The sequence below is a fragment of the Labrus mixtus genome, chromosome 15, assembly GCF_963584025.1.
Source record: "Labrus mixtus chromosome 15, fLabMix1.1, whole genome shotgun sequence".
Taxonomy (NCBI): Eukaryota; Metazoa; Chordata; class Actinopteri; order Labriformes; family Labridae; genus Labrus; species Labrus mixtus.
In genome coordinates, this window is record NC_083626.1 from 22,056,919 (window position 1) to 22,075,121 (window position 18,203).

At 42.4% G+C, this 18,203-nt stretch overlaps 2 protein-coding genes across 4 annotated transcripts; one reads left to right on the plus strand and one right to left on the minus strand.

The window, feature by feature from the left end:
• The first annotated feature begins 658 nt into the window (after positions 1 to 658).
• Positions 659 to 7,361, plus strand: LOC132989764 (poly(rC)-binding protein 2-like). 3 transcript variants are annotated; one of them, XM_061057593.1, is made up of 13 exons: positions 659 to 817; positions 1,648 to 1,769; positions 1,902 to 1,925; positions 2,022 to 2,054; positions 2,194 to 2,310; positions 2,760 to 2,891; positions 3,585 to 3,713; positions 3,827 to 3,901; positions 4,154 to 4,213; positions 4,547 to 4,619; positions 4,712 to 4,767; positions 4,890 to 5,059; positions 6,122 to 7,361. In XM_061057593.1, exons 2-13 carry the CDS (start codon positions 1,701 to 1,703, stop codon positions 6,156 to 6,158), a joined length of 975 nt encoding a protein of 324 aa, XP_060913576.1. In that variant the 5' UTR covers positions 659 to 817; positions 1,648 to 1,700; the 3' UTR covers positions 6,159 to 7,361. The 3 variants fall into 3 exon arrangements, with proteins under 3 accessions (XP_060913576.1, XP_060913577.1, XP_060913578.1); XM_061057594.1 differs by having other exon boundaries at positions 4,154 to 4,195; XM_061057595.1 differs by lacking the exons at positions 659 to 817; positions 1,902 to 1,925 and having other exon boundaries at positions 1,660 to 1,794.
• Positions 7,362 to 8,234: 873 nt separating this feature from the next.
• map3k12 (mitogen-activated protein kinase kinase kinase 12) lies at positions 8,235 to 17,948 on the minus strand. The gene is made up of 14 exons (XM_061057592.1): positions 17,725 to 17,948; positions 15,567 to 16,090; positions 13,651 to 13,834; positions 13,360 to 13,551; positions 13,089 to 13,247; positions 12,737 to 12,895; positions 12,466 to 12,574; positions 11,954 to 12,063; positions 11,580 to 11,696; positions 11,352 to 11,486; positions 10,512 to 11,235; positions 10,362 to 10,429; positions 9,892 to 10,189; positions 8,235 to 9,580 (listed from the first exon to the last, which is right to left on the minus strand). The coding sequence occupies exons 2-14, from the start codon at positions 16,027 to 16,029 to the stop codon at positions 9,449 to 9,451; spliced, it is 2,850 nt and encodes a 949-aa protein (XP_060913575.1). The 5' UTR covers positions 16,030 to 16,090; positions 17,725 to 17,948; the 3' UTR covers positions 8,235 to 9,448.
• Positions 17,949 to 18,203: the final 255 nt, after the last annotated feature.

Sequence of the window (18,203 nt, forward strand, 5' to 3'; positions counted from 1 at the left end):
TCTGGAAAAACAGATAAAGACCAGTTCAAATGTTCCTTTCATTCACATCTCTACATGCATGGAAGCATTGTGTCTCCTCTGAATTATTCGAGGTCTGAACAACACTGTTAGTTAGCCTATCTTAACCATTTGTCATGTTCTGCAAATAAGGCAAGGCAAGTTTATTTATATAGCACATTTTAACAACAAGGCAATTCGAAGTGCTTCACACAAGACATCAAAAGCATCATGACAGAGGAAAGAAAAGAAACATTAAAATAGAACATTAAAAATAAAAAAATCACTGGAATTATTAAATCTAAACATATGTTCAAATAAAAATAATTTAAATGTTATTAATTGAAATAAATAAAGTAAAAAATATAAAAAGAGTTAAAAGTTAATATTTTAAATCTTATTAAAATTGTTTAATGAAAGGCAGCTGTAAACAGGTGTGTCTTCAAATAATAATGATAATATTTTATTTGAAAAAGTTGTAAGATATTGTTTGCTCATTTTACTCCAACACAAATCTACAAGCAGAAGAACCAGATCAACATATTTTTGGCAGTGGTCTCTTTAATTTCTAATTTCTCTCAACCAAGAGGAGCATCCTCCACACAGCCTTTCGGGTGGGCGGGGTTGACCCGCGGAGAGGGGCGGGGCAGTTGAGAGGTCGAAGTTGAATTCATTTTGTCTTTTGTGCCAAGCAGAAGAGTGGAGTCGGATCGAACAGCGGTGTCTTTTCCCTCTTCCCCGGATCCTTTCAAAACTCCCTCCCGAACCTCTCCCCTTCTACCCTACCCACCCCCTGAACACTCTTCAAGGGACGGTTCGGGTAAGACCTCCACAAATATGGCTTTGTTGTTTTTTCCTCTCAGAGTGAAGGACGGGGAGAACTCGGCGTGCCTCCGTGCGCTCCCTAGGCCGCGGGATCAGACTATTTCCTGAAGCAGACGATGCTAACGCTTGCGACCTGGTCGTGGGGGGGGTTGGTGGAAATTACCGATTTGTATTAAGCTTCTTCGCCGAGTTAATTGCAAACTGCTGCGTTCTGGGAATTATTTACACATATTGTGTTCAAAATTTCACAATAGTGGATGTATCCCCGGATTTATTAAGTGAGAAAGTTATGGAAGAAAAAAAATGTACGGTGCTAACTTAGCCGTGAAAGCTTGCTTGCGTGACTAGCTGTGATTCTGCTGCTAAACTAGGGTTGTTGTTTTTTTTTTGCAGAGTTATTGCAGAGGCTTCCACTCTTGCATTGTGTTAATCAGCAATGAAAAGTTGCTGCAATGTGAAGATATCGTTTTTTTGGTTGTTGTGTTTAACATTTTGCAATTAAACCAAGATACCGCCACAGCTAATCGATGCCAGATAATAGCCGGAGCCAGAGGGAGACAGTGGGTCATTGTGCTTGCGTGAATGAGTGGACTCGGGCCAGTCTAATGTCAATTACTGAGCTGAAAAGTCTCATTCTTTCGGAGTGGTTGGCTAACGTTATTAATGTACAGTTGCGTGCTCGAATCGACCAGATTTTAACAGCCTGCATCACTTCATTCATCTTGCACTGACAGCAGTAAACAACGCTTTCCACTGAGGTGTTTTCATAGTTTCCACGAACCTAAATGTGTCCCCTGATTGTCACAGTTTCCACTCTGTTTGCAGACATTCTTCCAGTGACCAAAGACCCAGCTTAAAACCTGGATTCAGCAGCAGCCATGGATTCAAGCCTGGTCGAAGGAGGACTTAATGTCACCTTAACTATCAGGCTACTCATGCATGGGAAGGTGAGTGTCTCTGCAAGAAATGTCAGTTTTAGAAATATGAAAACAAAGCGCTACCTTTTTTCTCTTCTGCCAGTGACGACAAAATGCATTTATAACTCTAATGTGCTTTTATGTTTGCTTTGTTTCCTGTAGGAGGTTGGAAGCATTATAGGCAAAGTAAGTTGTATTTTTTTGTCTTTTTTTTGCCACGATCATCACCGTTTTGCTCCCTTGTCATTTTGTAAATATTGTGTCTTTGTGTGTTTCTAACAGAAAGGGGAGTCTGTGAAGAAGATGCGAGAGGAGGTAACGTGTTTATTTAAACACACAAATGTGGACGGTCTATTCTAGTTGATGTGCTGCATGTTCACGTGTTTATTTCCACCGGTGACTCGTGTCGTGTGATGAATCTGTGACTGATCCCGACGTTTCCTGTTTTGTGCAGAGTGGTGCTCGTATCAACATCTCAGAGGGGAACTGCCCGGAGAGGATCATAACCCTGGCAGGACCCACCACCTCCATTTTTAAAGCCTTCTCCATGATCATTGAGAAACTGGAGGAGGTAAGATATGCACACTGCAACTACAATCACATGTTTTATACAGATGGGGGGGTTTTGATACTTCTACCTGTAATACTAGTAATACAATGTTGCTGCAACACAAGTGTGACAAGTTAGTCATTACTGTAAGGCTAGCTAGGATTTTTTTACACAACCCCCACTTCTTCTCCTGAAAAACAGCCGTATTCTGTGTTCTCATCTCTTTACATTACCTGAACATTTGTTTTGGAGAGGAGGATACCTGAGCAGAGAGCCTAGAAGTATGCTTAACCAACCAAGTGACAGTTTAGCTCATGCCCCTCTGAAAGGGCTGTGTAAGTGTTGGAGAAACACTTCACTGCTCCTTCCCATGATCACACGATGAATTGCTGAATGAAAAGTTGCCATTAGCAGCTATAATACATCCATACCAATAGAACTGACACTTCTTATTTTCTCCCTCCCTACAGGACATCAGCACCTCAATGACTAACAGTACAGCCACCAGCAAACCACCGGTCACCATGCGCCTTGTTGTGCCTGCCAGCCAGTGTGGCTCTCTCATTGGCAAGGGTGGCTGCAAGATAAAGGAAATCAGAGAGGTTTGTCATTCTGTCTCTTTCCCTGCTTTCACCCGTACACAAAACTCCAGGAAACGTCCTGGTGTGTTTTTTTAGTTTTTTTTTTTTTTTTTTAGATGAGCTGTATGTGTTTACCTGGAATCGCTCCTCTCAGCCCCCTAGTACATTTTCCATGCAAAGTTGGGGTGAGCTGATGTGAGAATGCAGCAGGAAATAGCCAGGGAAATTCATTGCATGCAAGTGGGAGGGGGTGATGACATATCCTGCAACAGGCCCACGACCATACACTGTTTCGTGTGCGATGTCTGTGCACGTGATGAAACTGCTTGATTATGATTTCAGCTTCTCAGTGTTGTTCTCCTTTGTTGATATTATGACCATCTTATATTAAAAAAATGATACAAAAGTAAAAAAAACTGCGATCACAGCGGTGGGCTCTGTTGCTCTGTCCGCAGTGTACGTTTTATGTCATGTATTGCCTCGTGACACCCCCTCCCCCGTCTGACAAAGATTGTCTCCTGCTGTGAGGGACATGTCTGTAAAAAAAAAACAAAAAAAACAACTGAGGAAGATTTCAGGGGCAGTCTACCTGAAACGCTTTAGACATTTTCAGGAATGCATATGTGAAAGCGACTTTTGTATTATATGAACCTTTTGTTTTTATCCCTATGGTGTTCTGATTCTTTCTTCTTCTGTGTGTGTGTTTGTCTGCAGTCAGCCGGAGCGCAGGTACAAGTAGCAGGGGACATGTTGCCCAACTCAACAGAGCGTGCCATCACAGTTGCAGGGACCCCACAGTCCATAATTGAGTGTGTCAAGCAGATCTGTGTTGTCATGCTTGAGGTGAGGAGAATGTTTCACAAAATGTTTTAGAAATAATTGATACTCCTGAACACTCATTATTTTCTGGGTTGCGATGGATCAATATTAAATATTGAATTTCTTTTTTATTTTAGTCTCCACCAAAGGGAGTGACCATCCCGTACAGACCCAAACCCTCAGGCTCTCCCGTCATTTTTGCAGGTGGTCAGGTAAGCAACGATAGCATTTATTTTTTCTTCATGTGTATTTGTCATTGGTAGTATTTGTCCTGACAGCGTCCTCTGTTCTGGGGACAGAAAATGATCAGATTTAACATGGGCCAGGGGTTTAGTTGAGAGACTGCTGTTTGTAGCATGTCCACTTTGTTCTTGTGGCACACCAAGGACAGAGGACTGATGGATATTGGAGTTCACTGTGTGTGACACTGCCACACCCTTCTAAGTGCTGTTCTCTCCTTGCAGGCATACGCTGTCCAAGGGCAGCACGCCATTCCACAGCCTGATGTAAGTGAAGGGCCCTCTGTAAGTGATCCAATATATTTGTAACTTCGGTCCTGGGAAGCCATGCCACCTTCTTATTTCATCCCTCTGACTCTTTATTTTCCCCAACACCACTGCCTGAGATCCATTTAACAATTCTTATAACTTATAGTTATTTTAACAGTTTAACACTTTTATTTCTTTAACCCTTTAGACTAAACGTCACAGTTTCCATATTCCATCCATTTCGCATTTTCCTCTCATTACCACTACAAAAAGGGAAATATTTACAAAATTTCACACGCCCTTTATAATTTCACATGCTCATACTTTCTCTGCTTGTTTTCTGCGTCCTCCCCGCCTTCCTTTCAACAGCTCACCAAACTACACCAGCTGGCCATGCAGCAGAGCCCCTTCCCTATTGCACATAGCAACCAGGGCTTCCAGGGTAGGTGGGCAGATTGAAAGTGGGAATGCGATTGCTGTAGATTTGAAATTACCCACCTTGTCAACACGTGTCTTTTCTTTGCATTTCTTCAGGTGGGATGGATGCCTCTGCACAAACTGGCTCTCATGAGCTGACCATTCCAAACGATGTACGTTACATTTGACTCGTTTTTTACGTATTGTGTTATTTAGCAGAATACAATAGAAAGAGAGTAGATTCATGTCTTGCTTTTTGTGTCTGTCCTGGTTTCTCACTTTTTTTCTTCTTCAGCTCATTGGCTGCATCATTGGCCGTCAGGGCGCAAAGATCAATGAGATCCGTCAGATGTCAGGGGCTCAGATCAAGATTGCCAATCCTGTGGAGGGCTCCACTGACAGACAGGTCACCATCACTGGCTCCCACGCCAGCATCAGCCTGGCTGAGTACCTGATCAATGCTCGGTAAGAGACTTTACTCTTATGCAACACATCTATCACAGAGCAGCAAGTTGATAGGAGACATCGCAGTGTTTCAGGTCGCTTTACTTGTTGTTTACTTGTTTACTTGGAGTTTGTGTTAATGTTGTTGTGTTAAGGCTTTTATAGAGGATACAAATAATAACACATATAGTTTTTATAATAACAGATGTACTACAATGTTCTTATGTTCAACCAAAACTCCCCAGAAGCATTTTCTTCGTCAACTCATGCTTAATAATTATTATTATTTAAGGTAGTCCAAACTGTGAGATGAAATGTTGGTAAAGGCAGTTTTTGTCCGTTAGTGACTTGATGGGAGGTTAAACCTTGACTGGAACTTTTAAACATGCACCTCTAAAACTGACATGCCCATAATATGGTGATAATGGTAGAAATAATTGCAATTATTACATTATAATAATTATAATATGATTATTACAATCACGAGTGACACATTGTTAAAGATATAATATTTGACACTTCAACATTCAGATGTAACGTGACTATGACTTTAAGAAATGACCTCTTCTGTAAACATGATTTCTGCCTGAATCATGACAGACGGGCTCTCATTAACAATTGTCTTGAACAATAAAACAGCTCCCATAATCCTTTGCAAATTCACATTTTGTCTTGATTGAAAGTCATGGTAGCAGAAGCTGGTTATTAAAGTCCACTTTGAACTAATAAGAAAAAGTAATTAAACTTCAATCGCCTCCCTTTAGCCTGGCTGTTATAAATGTTTTATGGTCATTATTTATTTCATGTAATTTTTTATGATTAAATTCTGAATTTCACTGTCATGCAAGTTCACCCACAGTGAAAGTGTTAGTGAGTAATGCGACAGGGAAGAGGTTGAATGTACTGGTTATTATCAGTATCAGTCAAGTTTGTTTTGACTAATTGGTCGATTTAATTTTGGGGTTCCATCTTTGTTATTGCCACGTTCCTTGTGGTTCACTTGTCTAGAATTCTTTACACGCTCTATGAGCTCTAACGTAAATAGACTATTAAGGTCATCTTGTTTTCTGTTGTCCTCCTCAGGCTTTCTTCTGAAGCCACTGGACTTGCAGCCAACTGACATGGAGGATCTTCATCAGCACCTAATGTAACCCCTCCCCCTACTTTTTACCAAGAGGTCCCTTATTGAACTTAATGCAAAAACCAAGTACTCTAAACTCACTGTTTCTCCTCGGCTTTGGTTATCCACCTCCTCAGTTGTAATTAAACCATCATCATAATATTGGTATTTTATTTATTTATTATGTTTTTAAATTCCCTTTGCATATAAGACTTCATTTTGTTGTATTTTTTCCTCTTTATTTTACTGTATATCTGTATGATCTTCTTGATATAGGTAAAAAAGTTTTAGAAAAATCTGAAAAGGCATAAATAATGTTTTTCTTATGTCAGATTTTTCTTAGAAAATGTCAAAAAATGAAGAAAAAAAAGACTCAATAACATAATAGATGGACTGTTCGCTCCCTTCCTTTTTAAATATCTATTTATTTTTATTTAAAACACAGCTCATCGTAAGAGTAGAATTCATTGATACTTGCCATCATCTTCTTTTTGAGGCTGTACTTCCTAAATGAGGCATTGTGGGTTTTAACGGGTTCAGTGGGTGTAAATGATCTCCAGGTGGTTGTGAATGCAGGTGAAAACCTTTTTTCTGAGAGTCCCAGGGTAATTGATCCCTTGTGGTTGAGTGCGGGTTCAAAGGAGAATTTTAAGCTACATTTTGTCTCACCTCTAATTTGCTGAGTAATTGTTTTGTGTCATTCCTGTATTTCCATCCGTTTTATTTCTCGATCAGGACTTTTGAGCATTGTTGTGTATTGGATTCTGATAAGGGTGGGTGGGCCTTGGTCACATGGGGTGGGCCTGAATGAGAGGAAAATATTTTCTTTTCTCTGAAATTACTAAGACCATAGTAATGATGATGATGATAATAACATTGAAATGTTTGTTTTAAATAGAGAAAATATTTTTTTTAACTGCAGGGCTGGGGAATGCTGCAAGGGGCAAAACTACAAGACATATTTGTCTTTATAAGTATATTATGCTGAGGTATTAAATTATGATTAACTAGAAGGAGAATTATAGAATTAACACTAGTTTCCTGCTATCCTTTTTTTGCCTGGGTCAGATTTTATTTTTTATTATTCTTTGCAGGATGAAGAAACACGTTTTTGTGCACGTTTTCAAACTATTGTAGATCTGGGTGCAATTAAATTGTTGAAGAAATGAAATGCAGAAATAAAAAAGATGTGAAATGCTTAAACAGTTTTGGATCATCCTTACATTGTGGCTTACTTGTTATTTTTCTTCCAATTCTAAAACCTTGGACTCAAATGTTTTTTACTTTTTTGAATGCTTAAACCACATAAATAACTACAGAATAGCCGACAGTTGATTGTAAAGATCACACGCAATTGATAAATTATTATAGCTCCAGCTTAAATACTCAGAAGGCTAACAAGACAATCCTCTTTTAAACATTGGTCCAGGTGAAACTCTATTCTGATTGGCTGCAGGGTGTCTTTTAATTGCCAGTAATGAATGCCTCATTGTGCACCACCATATAGATAAAAAGAAAAATGTTTTTTTTTTTTTATAATTTCTTAAAAGAATTGGGAAAGACATTTTAAGAAATGAAACTGAAAAATGGAAAAGGTTAAACATGTGTAGAGACATTGTAAACAGTCTTTAATTTCATGTCCGGATGCCTCCTGATGAAGCAACACTACAACCTGTAATTAAGACACCTGTTTCGATTTTTTTTTTTTTTTTAAACCAATACATCATTTATTGTTGCTCATAATATTTTGCATTTGATATAATTCCTATGTTACAGGTACAATGTGCAATGCTGTATAAAAACAAAACATTTCTATTCAAACCCAAAGGATACTTACTGTTCAACTAGTAAACCACCACAGAGAAGTGCGCTATTCCTTATCTTGGCTACTTCTGCAGTTATCTTAAAGGGTAGAAGGAAGTTGAGGTTTTTATGAAACCTATCAACGTCGTGAAATACAGGAGCCGTGTGGTTCTTTTCTTAAAGGGGAATTTTACACATTTAAATCGGTGTTACAGGTGTAAACTGTCTCAAATGACGTAGCTTGAGTCAGCGTGTGGCATTGTCTAGGCTAGGTAAGCCGCTACTGGCATACAAATGAATCAAACTCGACTCTGACAGAAGTAGTTGGTAGTAATTGGGTAATGTAGGCAACAGGCTTTGATGAGTAAAATAATGCGTCCTATAAAAAAATAAATCTCTAATTCTGCTGAAGCGTTTTTGATATTTTTTTCTTCACACCTAGTATTCTAACCCGTCTATCTTTTACTTGGATGATTTTATAGAAATGCATTGTTACTAAACTAGCTAAGCAAGTGCAATCTATTTCTTGCACTACTCAAATGATCATCCTACTGACAAAAGACAAAACAATTTTAGAAATTGGTAGAGCAGCGCCAGTATACCTAAAGTGGCAAAAGTGCATTTTGATTGAACCCAAAGCTTTCCAATCATTTCACATGTTTGATAAGCTTCACAAAAATATATCAACCATGTCATTCGAAACTCAGTAGTAGAAGGGTTTAAAAAATGATGTATTACCTTAGAATCCTAATAATGCATCATGATCGATATCCTGGTGAGATTTTCATTCCATTCGGACTCCCCCCCCCCCTTGAGTGCTGACATTTATTAACAAAAAAAATAACTTAAGTAATACTTTCAGGATTAAAAAAGTGTAAACTCTCACAAAATATAAAACTGACACATTCAAACCATAAATTATAAACATGTAGTCATGCATTTGTTCACAGGGCTGCATACCATTTAGTCTTACATTTTTATCTTACAAATAAAATAAAGTTAGATATTTCTCATGTGGTAGGTAATGGATATTTACATTATTATTTATTAGTATTTGATGCATTCGTGTGTGTGTGGAGAATCATGAAGGATGCTCCCAGAGTGAGGATTAGAGTGTTTAAAGGATGAGTGTGGTATCTTGTGCGTGCGTGTCTGTGGAAGGGTTTTTGCTGTACTGGAGCAGTGGCTAAGGTTACCTTAAACCTTAAAAAAAAAAAAAAAACTAACTGAACTCAAATGACATTATCTGATGTCACAAGCTGCCAAAATATCTGATGTCAGGTTATGACAAATGTCCTATGCTATCTGATGAAGGTTTGCCAGGAACCAACTCATGAGACACCACAAGCCCACTTGTCATAGTCAGAGCCCAGTTTTAAGTGTGATCCCTCTCGACAACAGTAATGTACTGCACTGACAGATTTGTGTACGCCTGTGATGGTTGTTCACTGGAGGGTAGTTGGAGGTCTTTGCTTGTGTCCAGTGATCTACGGAGGTCCTGTGTGAGGTGTAGTGAGGGGGGCCCATGCTCCAGCACTGGGGGGACGGCTGGGCTCTCCACTGCCAGACTGATCCAGCTCAGCACTGTCACAGTCAGAATCATCACACAGGGCCCGACTCTGAAAAGTGAATGAAAAACGAAGGTACTCATGAACTTCAGAGCCTTTTAATTGCTGCAGCGGCTTTGGTGTCATTGTAGATTGTGGTGGAAATTATTTTCTCCATTATTCAATAAGTTGTTCTGTCCTGCAAATATTTTCTTTTGTTTGAGATGTCATGGCTAAGCTCAATTAAAGTAGAAGGAACTGAATATCTTGAGGTGTTACTTGCAGTTATTTTCCATCTCAGGTTTTTGGAGTTTTGTTTTTGCATCACTATAAAAAAGATGACACATGCTGACACATGCGATCCTCTGTGGGCCTGTTTTTACCTCATTAGGATTCTGCCCAGCGTCCAGCTGAGCTTTGGCCTGGCCTAGGGCTCCGTCTCGCTCCGACAGGCCATCGGAAGCCTGGGCGGGATCTGTGTTGTCCGCGGGGATCTCAGACCCCTGAGAGAGGAGGTCATCGCTGCGGTCGTCCAGCCTGTCGTCAGTGTTGGTGCTGACCACGTCGGGGGTGCCGCTGTGAGAGTGGTCGGTGGTGTGTCCCTCCTCGCCGTCTGACACAGACAGGTTCTCCGAGCTGAAGGTAGACACTGACTGACACTTTGTGATGCTGGTCGGACGTCTGGAGAGATCAAATGAGAAACACGCACACACAAAAAAAAAATCAAAAATAGGTTTGATGTCAAAGAATGACATTTAAATCATTCTTTTTGTTCTCTGAATAAATCATCTTGTCAGAGAGGGAGGAGAGCTTGAGGGAATTCTCCAGTGATGAAGGACGACAAGTTACTCACCGTCTCCGTGGTAACTCAACCTCACTGTCAACCTCACCCTCCTCCTCTTCTGATGACACTCCACGCCTCTGTAGTCGGGAAAAATGCACAAGTGAAAATGATCAAAGTGTCACCAGAGGAACACAGAGGAGAGCGTTTAGATGTCTTTACCTGTTTGCGTGTGATAGCTGCTCTGTACAGAATGGCTGAAGGTGTGAGATGCTGACTCCCAATCCCTCCTGACGCCCCCCGGGGTAGCCGTACAGCACCCGCTCCATCCTCCTTGTCCTCCCCATCGTGAGGCAGACGTGGAGATCCCAAAGACCCCCGACCTGCAGCCGCCCCCCGCCCACACGGTGAGTCTGGGCTGCTGGAGAACGGAAAAGACGCAGCATCTTCACTCGGCGTGTCGCTACGTGGGGGAGTTTCTGTGAGATCATCGAGACCGGCGGCCCCTGCCTCCGACCCCCCTAACCCTGCAGAGGCACTAAGGCTCCCACCTCTCTCCAGCCCGCCCACAGAGGTCTCCCCTTTTCCTTGTCCTTCGGCCTCCAGCGTGGTGCAGATGAGGTCGGGGCTGGAGGAGGAGAGCTGCCTCTGCTGCTGCTCATGGCTGAGCCCTCGCAGGGCTGCGGACGGCTCCAGGAGCTGCTTGGAGGTGTTGTTGGTTGAACTGTTAGCTTGGGCAGCCGAGTCCCTGTTAGGGGATGATTGAGTCGCTTTAAGTCCAGCCAGGTCTCCGCTGCTTCCCTTCCCTGGCTTGCGGTGGCGGGTCTTTACCCTCCGAGAGCGGCTGGGAGAAGTGGAGCTCCTGTTGGGGCAGGCTGGGATAGTGACTTGCATCATGGAGGAATCCATTTTGGGAATGATGACCTCCGATTTGAGGATGTCTGGCCTGGAAAAGAAGGAGGGATTAGTAAACAATACAACCCACCAGCCTAATGAATATTCATTTCCCCATTTAAGTATTAATCTTTTCAAACAAATAACCACTGAAAGGAGATGTCACACCTCTTTCCCGAGGGCAGTTTCTGAGGGACATTTCTCTTCTTGATGAGCTTGTCCATGGTGTTGGAGGAGCTGCTCTGTCTGGAGCTGTGGTGCTTAAACAGACCAGGATACTTTTTATCCAATGACTGCTCTCTCCTGGGGAATAAAGTGACACCAAAGTGTAAGTGCGTTGTGGCTTACATTCATTTTGGAGAAGAATCTACCCTGCGTTCATGGGTTCATTCTTACCTCTGCAACTCTTTCTCTTTGAGCTCCAGCTGCAACATGACAGCACTGAGCTCCATGTAAAGGTTGTTAGCCCTCTCCAGTTTCCTCTCGTAATGCTCACGGATGTCCAGGGCATGCCTGAAAAGAAGAAAAAAAAAGCTGCTGTCATTGTGCATCCGCCTGACAGATTCCTAATTCTGCACAATAGACGGGCACTCAAGGCACTTACTTCATGCTCAAGGGTGAACAAAGGCATGACATCGAGAAATGGGACACACAGAAAGTGGCCTCATACATGTGGGCTAACAGTGAAAGTGCAATTATGTACTGGCTGAGCACCCTGAGATTCTACAAAATCATACATTTGAGTTGGAAAAGAAAAAAAAAACACAGACCTGAGTTCCTCTCTGCGCCGGTTTATGAGTTCCTCATCGAGTCGGTGGATACAAGTACCCTCAGATTTAATCTTCTCAAAGTGCTGTTTCACCTCTTCTCGCCATTCAGCCTGATGAGAAGCACAATTTACGTCAACCAGTGCAGTTTAGCCAGAGCTGGCTTTGTTACCAGTTCTTTCTGGTAGGGTAGTTTAAGTGTGATAGCTTGAGTCTGTGCTGAAACTAACCATTATTTTCATTATGAATCTTTTAGCACATTTAATGTCAAAAATGTGTGTTCACAATTTTCCAAAGCCCAAAAAGAAGTCTTCAAATTCGTTATGACTAACTGTCCAAAAGACTCCTCGTTTAATGGCATACATGACAAAGAAAACCAGCAACTCTTCAAAATTTCCCGAAACCAGCAAACGTTTGACATCAATCTATGTAGCTCCAAAATAAATCTGTGCTTTGTCTTCCTTTTCGTGCATTTACTCAGGTATTCAGACAGGGACTGGCATAGGCATCCATACCTGAGACTTGAAGTAGGTCTCCTGTGGAGTGGAGAGAACATCAGCTGACGCTATATCCAGATGAAGAAGGATCTGACGGAAAGACGGCCTATTCCTGGGCTTACAGTTCCTGCAAGATGTGAAAGACAATAACGGATAATTAAGTCTTTAAACCACAGACTTACGCCTCCCGTTGCTTCTACTCTAAACCCTGGATTCTACTTCTATTATTCATGTTTTCTCTGTGCTTCTCTGTTCTCATTCTCACCGTCCACTTCCTGGCGTAACTCACCAGCATTGTCTGAGGAGGATCTTGAAGCCATCAGGGCAGCTCTCAGGTACGGGGAGCTGGAGGCTGTTGTTTCCAACTCCCCAGATGATGGCAGAGGAGTCCACATCTTTATAAGGGATCTCTCCAGTAAGCATCTCCCACAGCACCACTCCAAAGGACCTTCAAAATAAGTCAGGCTTTGTCTAAACTGGAGGTCACTTTTACAAAAGAGACAATCAGCCACAACAAATACTAGTAATCAGATATTTGAATCCTTCAGATGATCGAAGGTCTCTCACTCAACATGTTGATATTTTATCTGCCCATCAAGTAAAGAAAAGTCCTGTGTTGTATTGATGTTAATCAAACTTACCAGATGTCCACTTTTTCAGACACTGGCTCATTTCGGATGACTTCAGGAGCCATCCAAGCTACGGTGCCAGCAAATGACATCTTGGTACTCTTGTCACTGAGCTCTTTTGACGTGCCGAAGTCAGAGATCTTAACCATGTCGTCATGTGTAATCAGCATGCTGTAAATTTAAGATAATGGGTATAGTTTTGAATTAAATATTAGGGAATCTGTCCTGAAATGTCAGCTTTTGTGTCTGCTAGTTATGATGAGTTTTTTTTTTGTTGCCTTACTTCGGGGACTTGAGGTCTCTGTGGATGATTTTGTGGAGGTGCAGGTAGTTCATGCCACCAGCTATGCCCATGGACCAGTCAACCATGAGGGACGGGGTGATTTTACGGCCGGCCCTCAGCACCTCGTACAGCTGTCCTTGGGCACAGTACTCCATTAGAATACAGTAACAAGGAGCCTGGGTGCATATGCCCCTGCAAGGATGCACAGCAGTCAGATAACACATCATATCAAAGTGAGATTCATGCAATTAAACATCACATGACCCAGTAGGATCTCTCGAGTTCCCTTACTTGAAAGTGATGATGTTGGGGTGCTTCAGTTTGCGGAGGTGTTTGATCTCCGTCTCTTTAATGTCCCGCACTTTCTTCACTGCCACGTCTTCTCCGTGGAACTTGCCGAGGAAGACGGCACCCTGTGCCCCGCTGCCCACCCACTGCAGGTCAGAGATTTCCTCAAAGGGGACCTCCCAGGACTCTAAACACACACCAACAATCCCCCAAAAAAAAACACATTTCCGATAAGTAAAAGCGGGTTCATGGAACTTTGCATTGGAATTACATGGGCATTGCAACACATGTTTTCAGTAGCAACCTTTGAGCGATTACTTGAATGACATCGTTCACACTTAAAGTCAATATGTACTCTCTCAGATAAGACAGGGAGGAGTCAGGGGGGTTGCTGGGAAAATGCTAGCTCTATGTTGCACATGAGAATGGAGCGGGCAGAACACAATTACATCATACAAAAAGGCCTGTCATGTTCAAACAAATGGTATATTGATAACTTATCCAGCAGACCATTATATTTCTATCCAGAGATAAGAGAAAAATCAGGGGAAAGGACAGTCCACTCATACTGTAATCTGTCTGTCATCTGTCATATTGACTCTTCTTAAACGACTGTGAGAGCTCGGTCACTAAGGAGAGACGAGCCAGGCAGAATAAAAGAGACAAGCAAATCAATTCTTCATGAGGTCCACTGAAGTGTCGAGATCTCTGGAGAGAGCTGCTGCGGTTGAGGCGGATGCACATGACGCCTCCTCTGGCCAGCTGTGAAAACTCACAGCAACTGATGACCGAGAGTGAGCCGGGCTGACGGAGTTCTGAACACAGTCACGCTGCCAGCTGGACATGGCAGCAGTCAGTCACAGAGTAATGAAAAATAATGGAGGTCTAGTTTTGGATGATGACAAAGGAGAATAAGTAAAATTATTATTTTGAGGTATCTGTAGGTGACTTTTTAAATTGCCTGCTACTTTATACATCTACCCCACTATGTTTAAGAGGAAAATCGTGTAGTTTTACACTTTGAACTGAGAGCTGTAGTTACTTTTGGAATATCAGCAAAGGATTTTGCATTAAACAAATGATATACTTCTAGCCTTGTTTTACTCTTCTTACAAAAGCAGAGTGTAGCTGCTGGATCATTTAACAGATGTTTACAAGTTGTTAACAGACATTTGCTAACTGAACTTCTGAAAAGGTTTCATAACATAAATGTTTTAGTCTTAAGTGTTTTAAAACATGAAATCATCTGAACATGATTATCTCCAAAGAACAGACATCAGAAAAAAAAAGTTTTAAAATGTGTACAAATTTGCAAAGCAGAACTTTGTCGTCTTCCTTACTCCTTTAAACGCCGGACAATCACTCAGATTACATGATCACTCTTTGTAACATCCAAGGCTGGAAACCCTGGACTGTGTACATGTAAATGTGTAGTTCACCTCTACTAGCTACTTTTGTACAACAATAACATTCTAATACAGTACTATAAAATACTATATACAATGACTTATGTCTGTTACAGGTGCCATTTTTTTCTGCAGGACATGTAGTTTTACTTTTGAGCCTTATACTACATTTCACTGTCAATGCTGCTGTACTTCTACTAAGGTATGATTTTGAAAAGAACACAACCTTTACTTGTTATTAACTATTTTCACATTTTGGATTAAAAATAAAGTCTCTTAAAACTTCAAGCACCAATGTTGAGCTCAAACTTCATCCTTTAGCTCAGATTTTATTAGTAAGTTAATTATTAGTTATTAGGTGTAACTCCATAGTTAGAAAATTACCACAAAAGTTTTTTTTTAGTGAATAATTCTATTAAGTGACAAACTAGACCACTTTGGCATTAACTGTACTATCCAAAACCCAGCAGTGGGTCGGACAGCCTTGAGGGGAAACGTTTTTTGTCAACTTACCTTCATGGCTATGTTTGTGTTCAGTGGAATAGGCCTTTCCAATCATGGTCCAGACTGGTTTTAGGCAGCCAAACAGTCCCTCCAAAAACCCTCCACTTCCTGATTGTAGCCGAATGTTGTCCGACTGCCTGCGGACAGCACCGGCCTCCGGACTGTGCCCAGCCTCTGCCCCGCCGCCACACTGGCAGGCTTCATGTTCATGTAGTTTTAGCACGCTGTTGTCAAAGTGGGCCGAGGGTCCATCACTGGGAGTGGGGCTGCTGCCGCCCGGCGCCGCCTGCGCGCCTGTGTCAATGGACAGCACGTTACGGAGGACACACTGTGTGGGGGTCAGGTCCGTTTCGGGGGTGCATGCAGGGGTGTCTCCATCAAGTCTTCGATAGGAGGGCTCTGAGATGGGGGTGCTGAAGCCTGACAGGGAGGGGGAAGGGGCGTGGGGCTCATGGATACAGGTCCCACTCATCAGGGGTTTCCCCAACACAGCAGTTCAGGGTGGATGGTGGGTGGTATGATGAGAAGAAAGCCTGGAAGAGTACAGGTATGATAATTAATGCATTTAAATGATAAATTCTTGTTTATATGAGAATATTCCATCGGTTTGTGAACAGAGAAACAATGTTCTGACTTCTTTTCAGCATGAAAACAAGTGACAAGTAACTTCAGCACTGGACAGCTCCACATGCAAAATAGACTGCACAATTAAGGAGCTGTCCAGTGCTGAAATGACCACTAACTTCAGTTATTTAATTTCTCTGTTTACAAATGACACAACAGCTGAGTACAGATATACCCATACCAATATAAATATCAGTATCAAAATGTAGTATTATGTATCTGCAAGTATACCAGTAAATGCACAGATTCAAAAATAGAACCAGTGACAGCTCCCAGAATCAAGTGGTTTCAGGTAAAGTATCCTCTGACATTGACAAACAACATCAGTGAGGTGCTGACAGAGAGATGTGTTACTTTAGCTAAAGGTCAGAAATCAGTGTTTTCCCACAATCACGTGTGCATCATTTAAATCGACTGGCATCTGAGGGGTAGTCAGTATCGGCCCATATTTTAAGAATCAGTACCGGGAAGGGACATCTCTCTCTAAAGTATGCACTAACTTTCTCTTTTGTTGGAGCAAATGCAAAACACTACAAACAGAGGAGTCGTGCTGTGAGTTGAGTTGGGCACTCGTCCAGCCCCCCAGTTAAACCACTCAGTTACTCAATTTCCAAACCAAATCCAGTCTGAATCATGCCTCTTCTCTGTGTGTATGAATGGGAGAACCAGCCTGCCCAGTGGAGCCATCACCCAGAGTGGAAGTAGGCTTTATGAATGAACTGCACAGAGGAGGTTGCACGGTCCTCAGCTCTGTGTCACCTGTTCTTTAACTGTTCCTCAGAGGCTCATCGGGGGTCCGAAACACATCAGAGCAAAGCCACTCAGCAGCTCCCATCTGTCGTCCGTCATGCCTCAAGTAAAGAGCATTGTGTGCATATGAAGAGTATGACAATTGCATAACCAGCACAGCAGTGTGGAGATATACGTAGGACCGTGCGTGAGTGCCTGCATGTGTGTGTGTGTGTGTGTGTGTGCGTGAGAGAGAGAGAGAGAGAGAGCATGGAGGAAGGATGGAGAGAGCACATGTATCACTGTTCACATACACCAGCTCCATTTCTCGTACTGCACCACTGCACGAGAAGAGCGAAATGAGAGCGTGAAAAAAAAAAAACGGGCAATAAACAACCATGGGGCCTGTGCAGGAAGGAGCCGTGCACACACGCACACAAACACAGGAAGATCAATCTTTAAATAACCGAGGATGTGATGATGACACTCAGCAGCATCATCAGCCGACGTGCATGAATCGCAAGCCTGATGCCCACTACGGTCCATGCCAAGTCAAACTGCCGCAGCGTCTCCACATTTAACTCAACGTTGGCATCAACACAAATATTCTGTAATGTGGTCTTACTCGCTGCACAAATATGATTTTCTAGCATTCATCGACGACGATTGGTTTCTTGGCAGCATCAGTTCAGTGGTGCAGTGTGAACGGCGTGAACGGTACCGCACCAAGCAACGGCATCATACCTACACGTCCCGAGATACCTGATTTCCAATTCAATCGGCATTTAAACCGGATAGTATGACATTCCCATACCTTTCTGCCCGCTTGATGTCGCGTTGTCAAGTGAAAAGGGGTGGGCTCCGCTTTTCTATTTGTCGGTGATAATGAGCGGATCGTTGTTTTGTTCCTCGGTCCGGTGCTGTGTGTTGTATTTCAAGTCCCCGTATCCACGAGTTTCACGCTACTGGGATGGATCCCAGCGGGCAAATTGTGTTATCAATAAGCGGGGACCCATGCAACGTGAGGCGCGCTGGGTTTTTTTTGGGGGGGGAGGGAGGGAGCTGTCTCCTTCCCAGTGCTGAATTGACGTCACGGGAAGGCAAGTTAGACCACAAGGGGGCGCCAACACCACTTTTTCCTGCAAACACAAATACACGAAATTGTATTTTTCACCCACCCCCCACCCCCCCATCAGAACATAAATCTCTTCCGCTCCAAAAAACATTTCCCTTTATTATCTGGTTTATGCATGTGACTGCAATTAAACGATTCACGTTCATGTGAACAAGTAT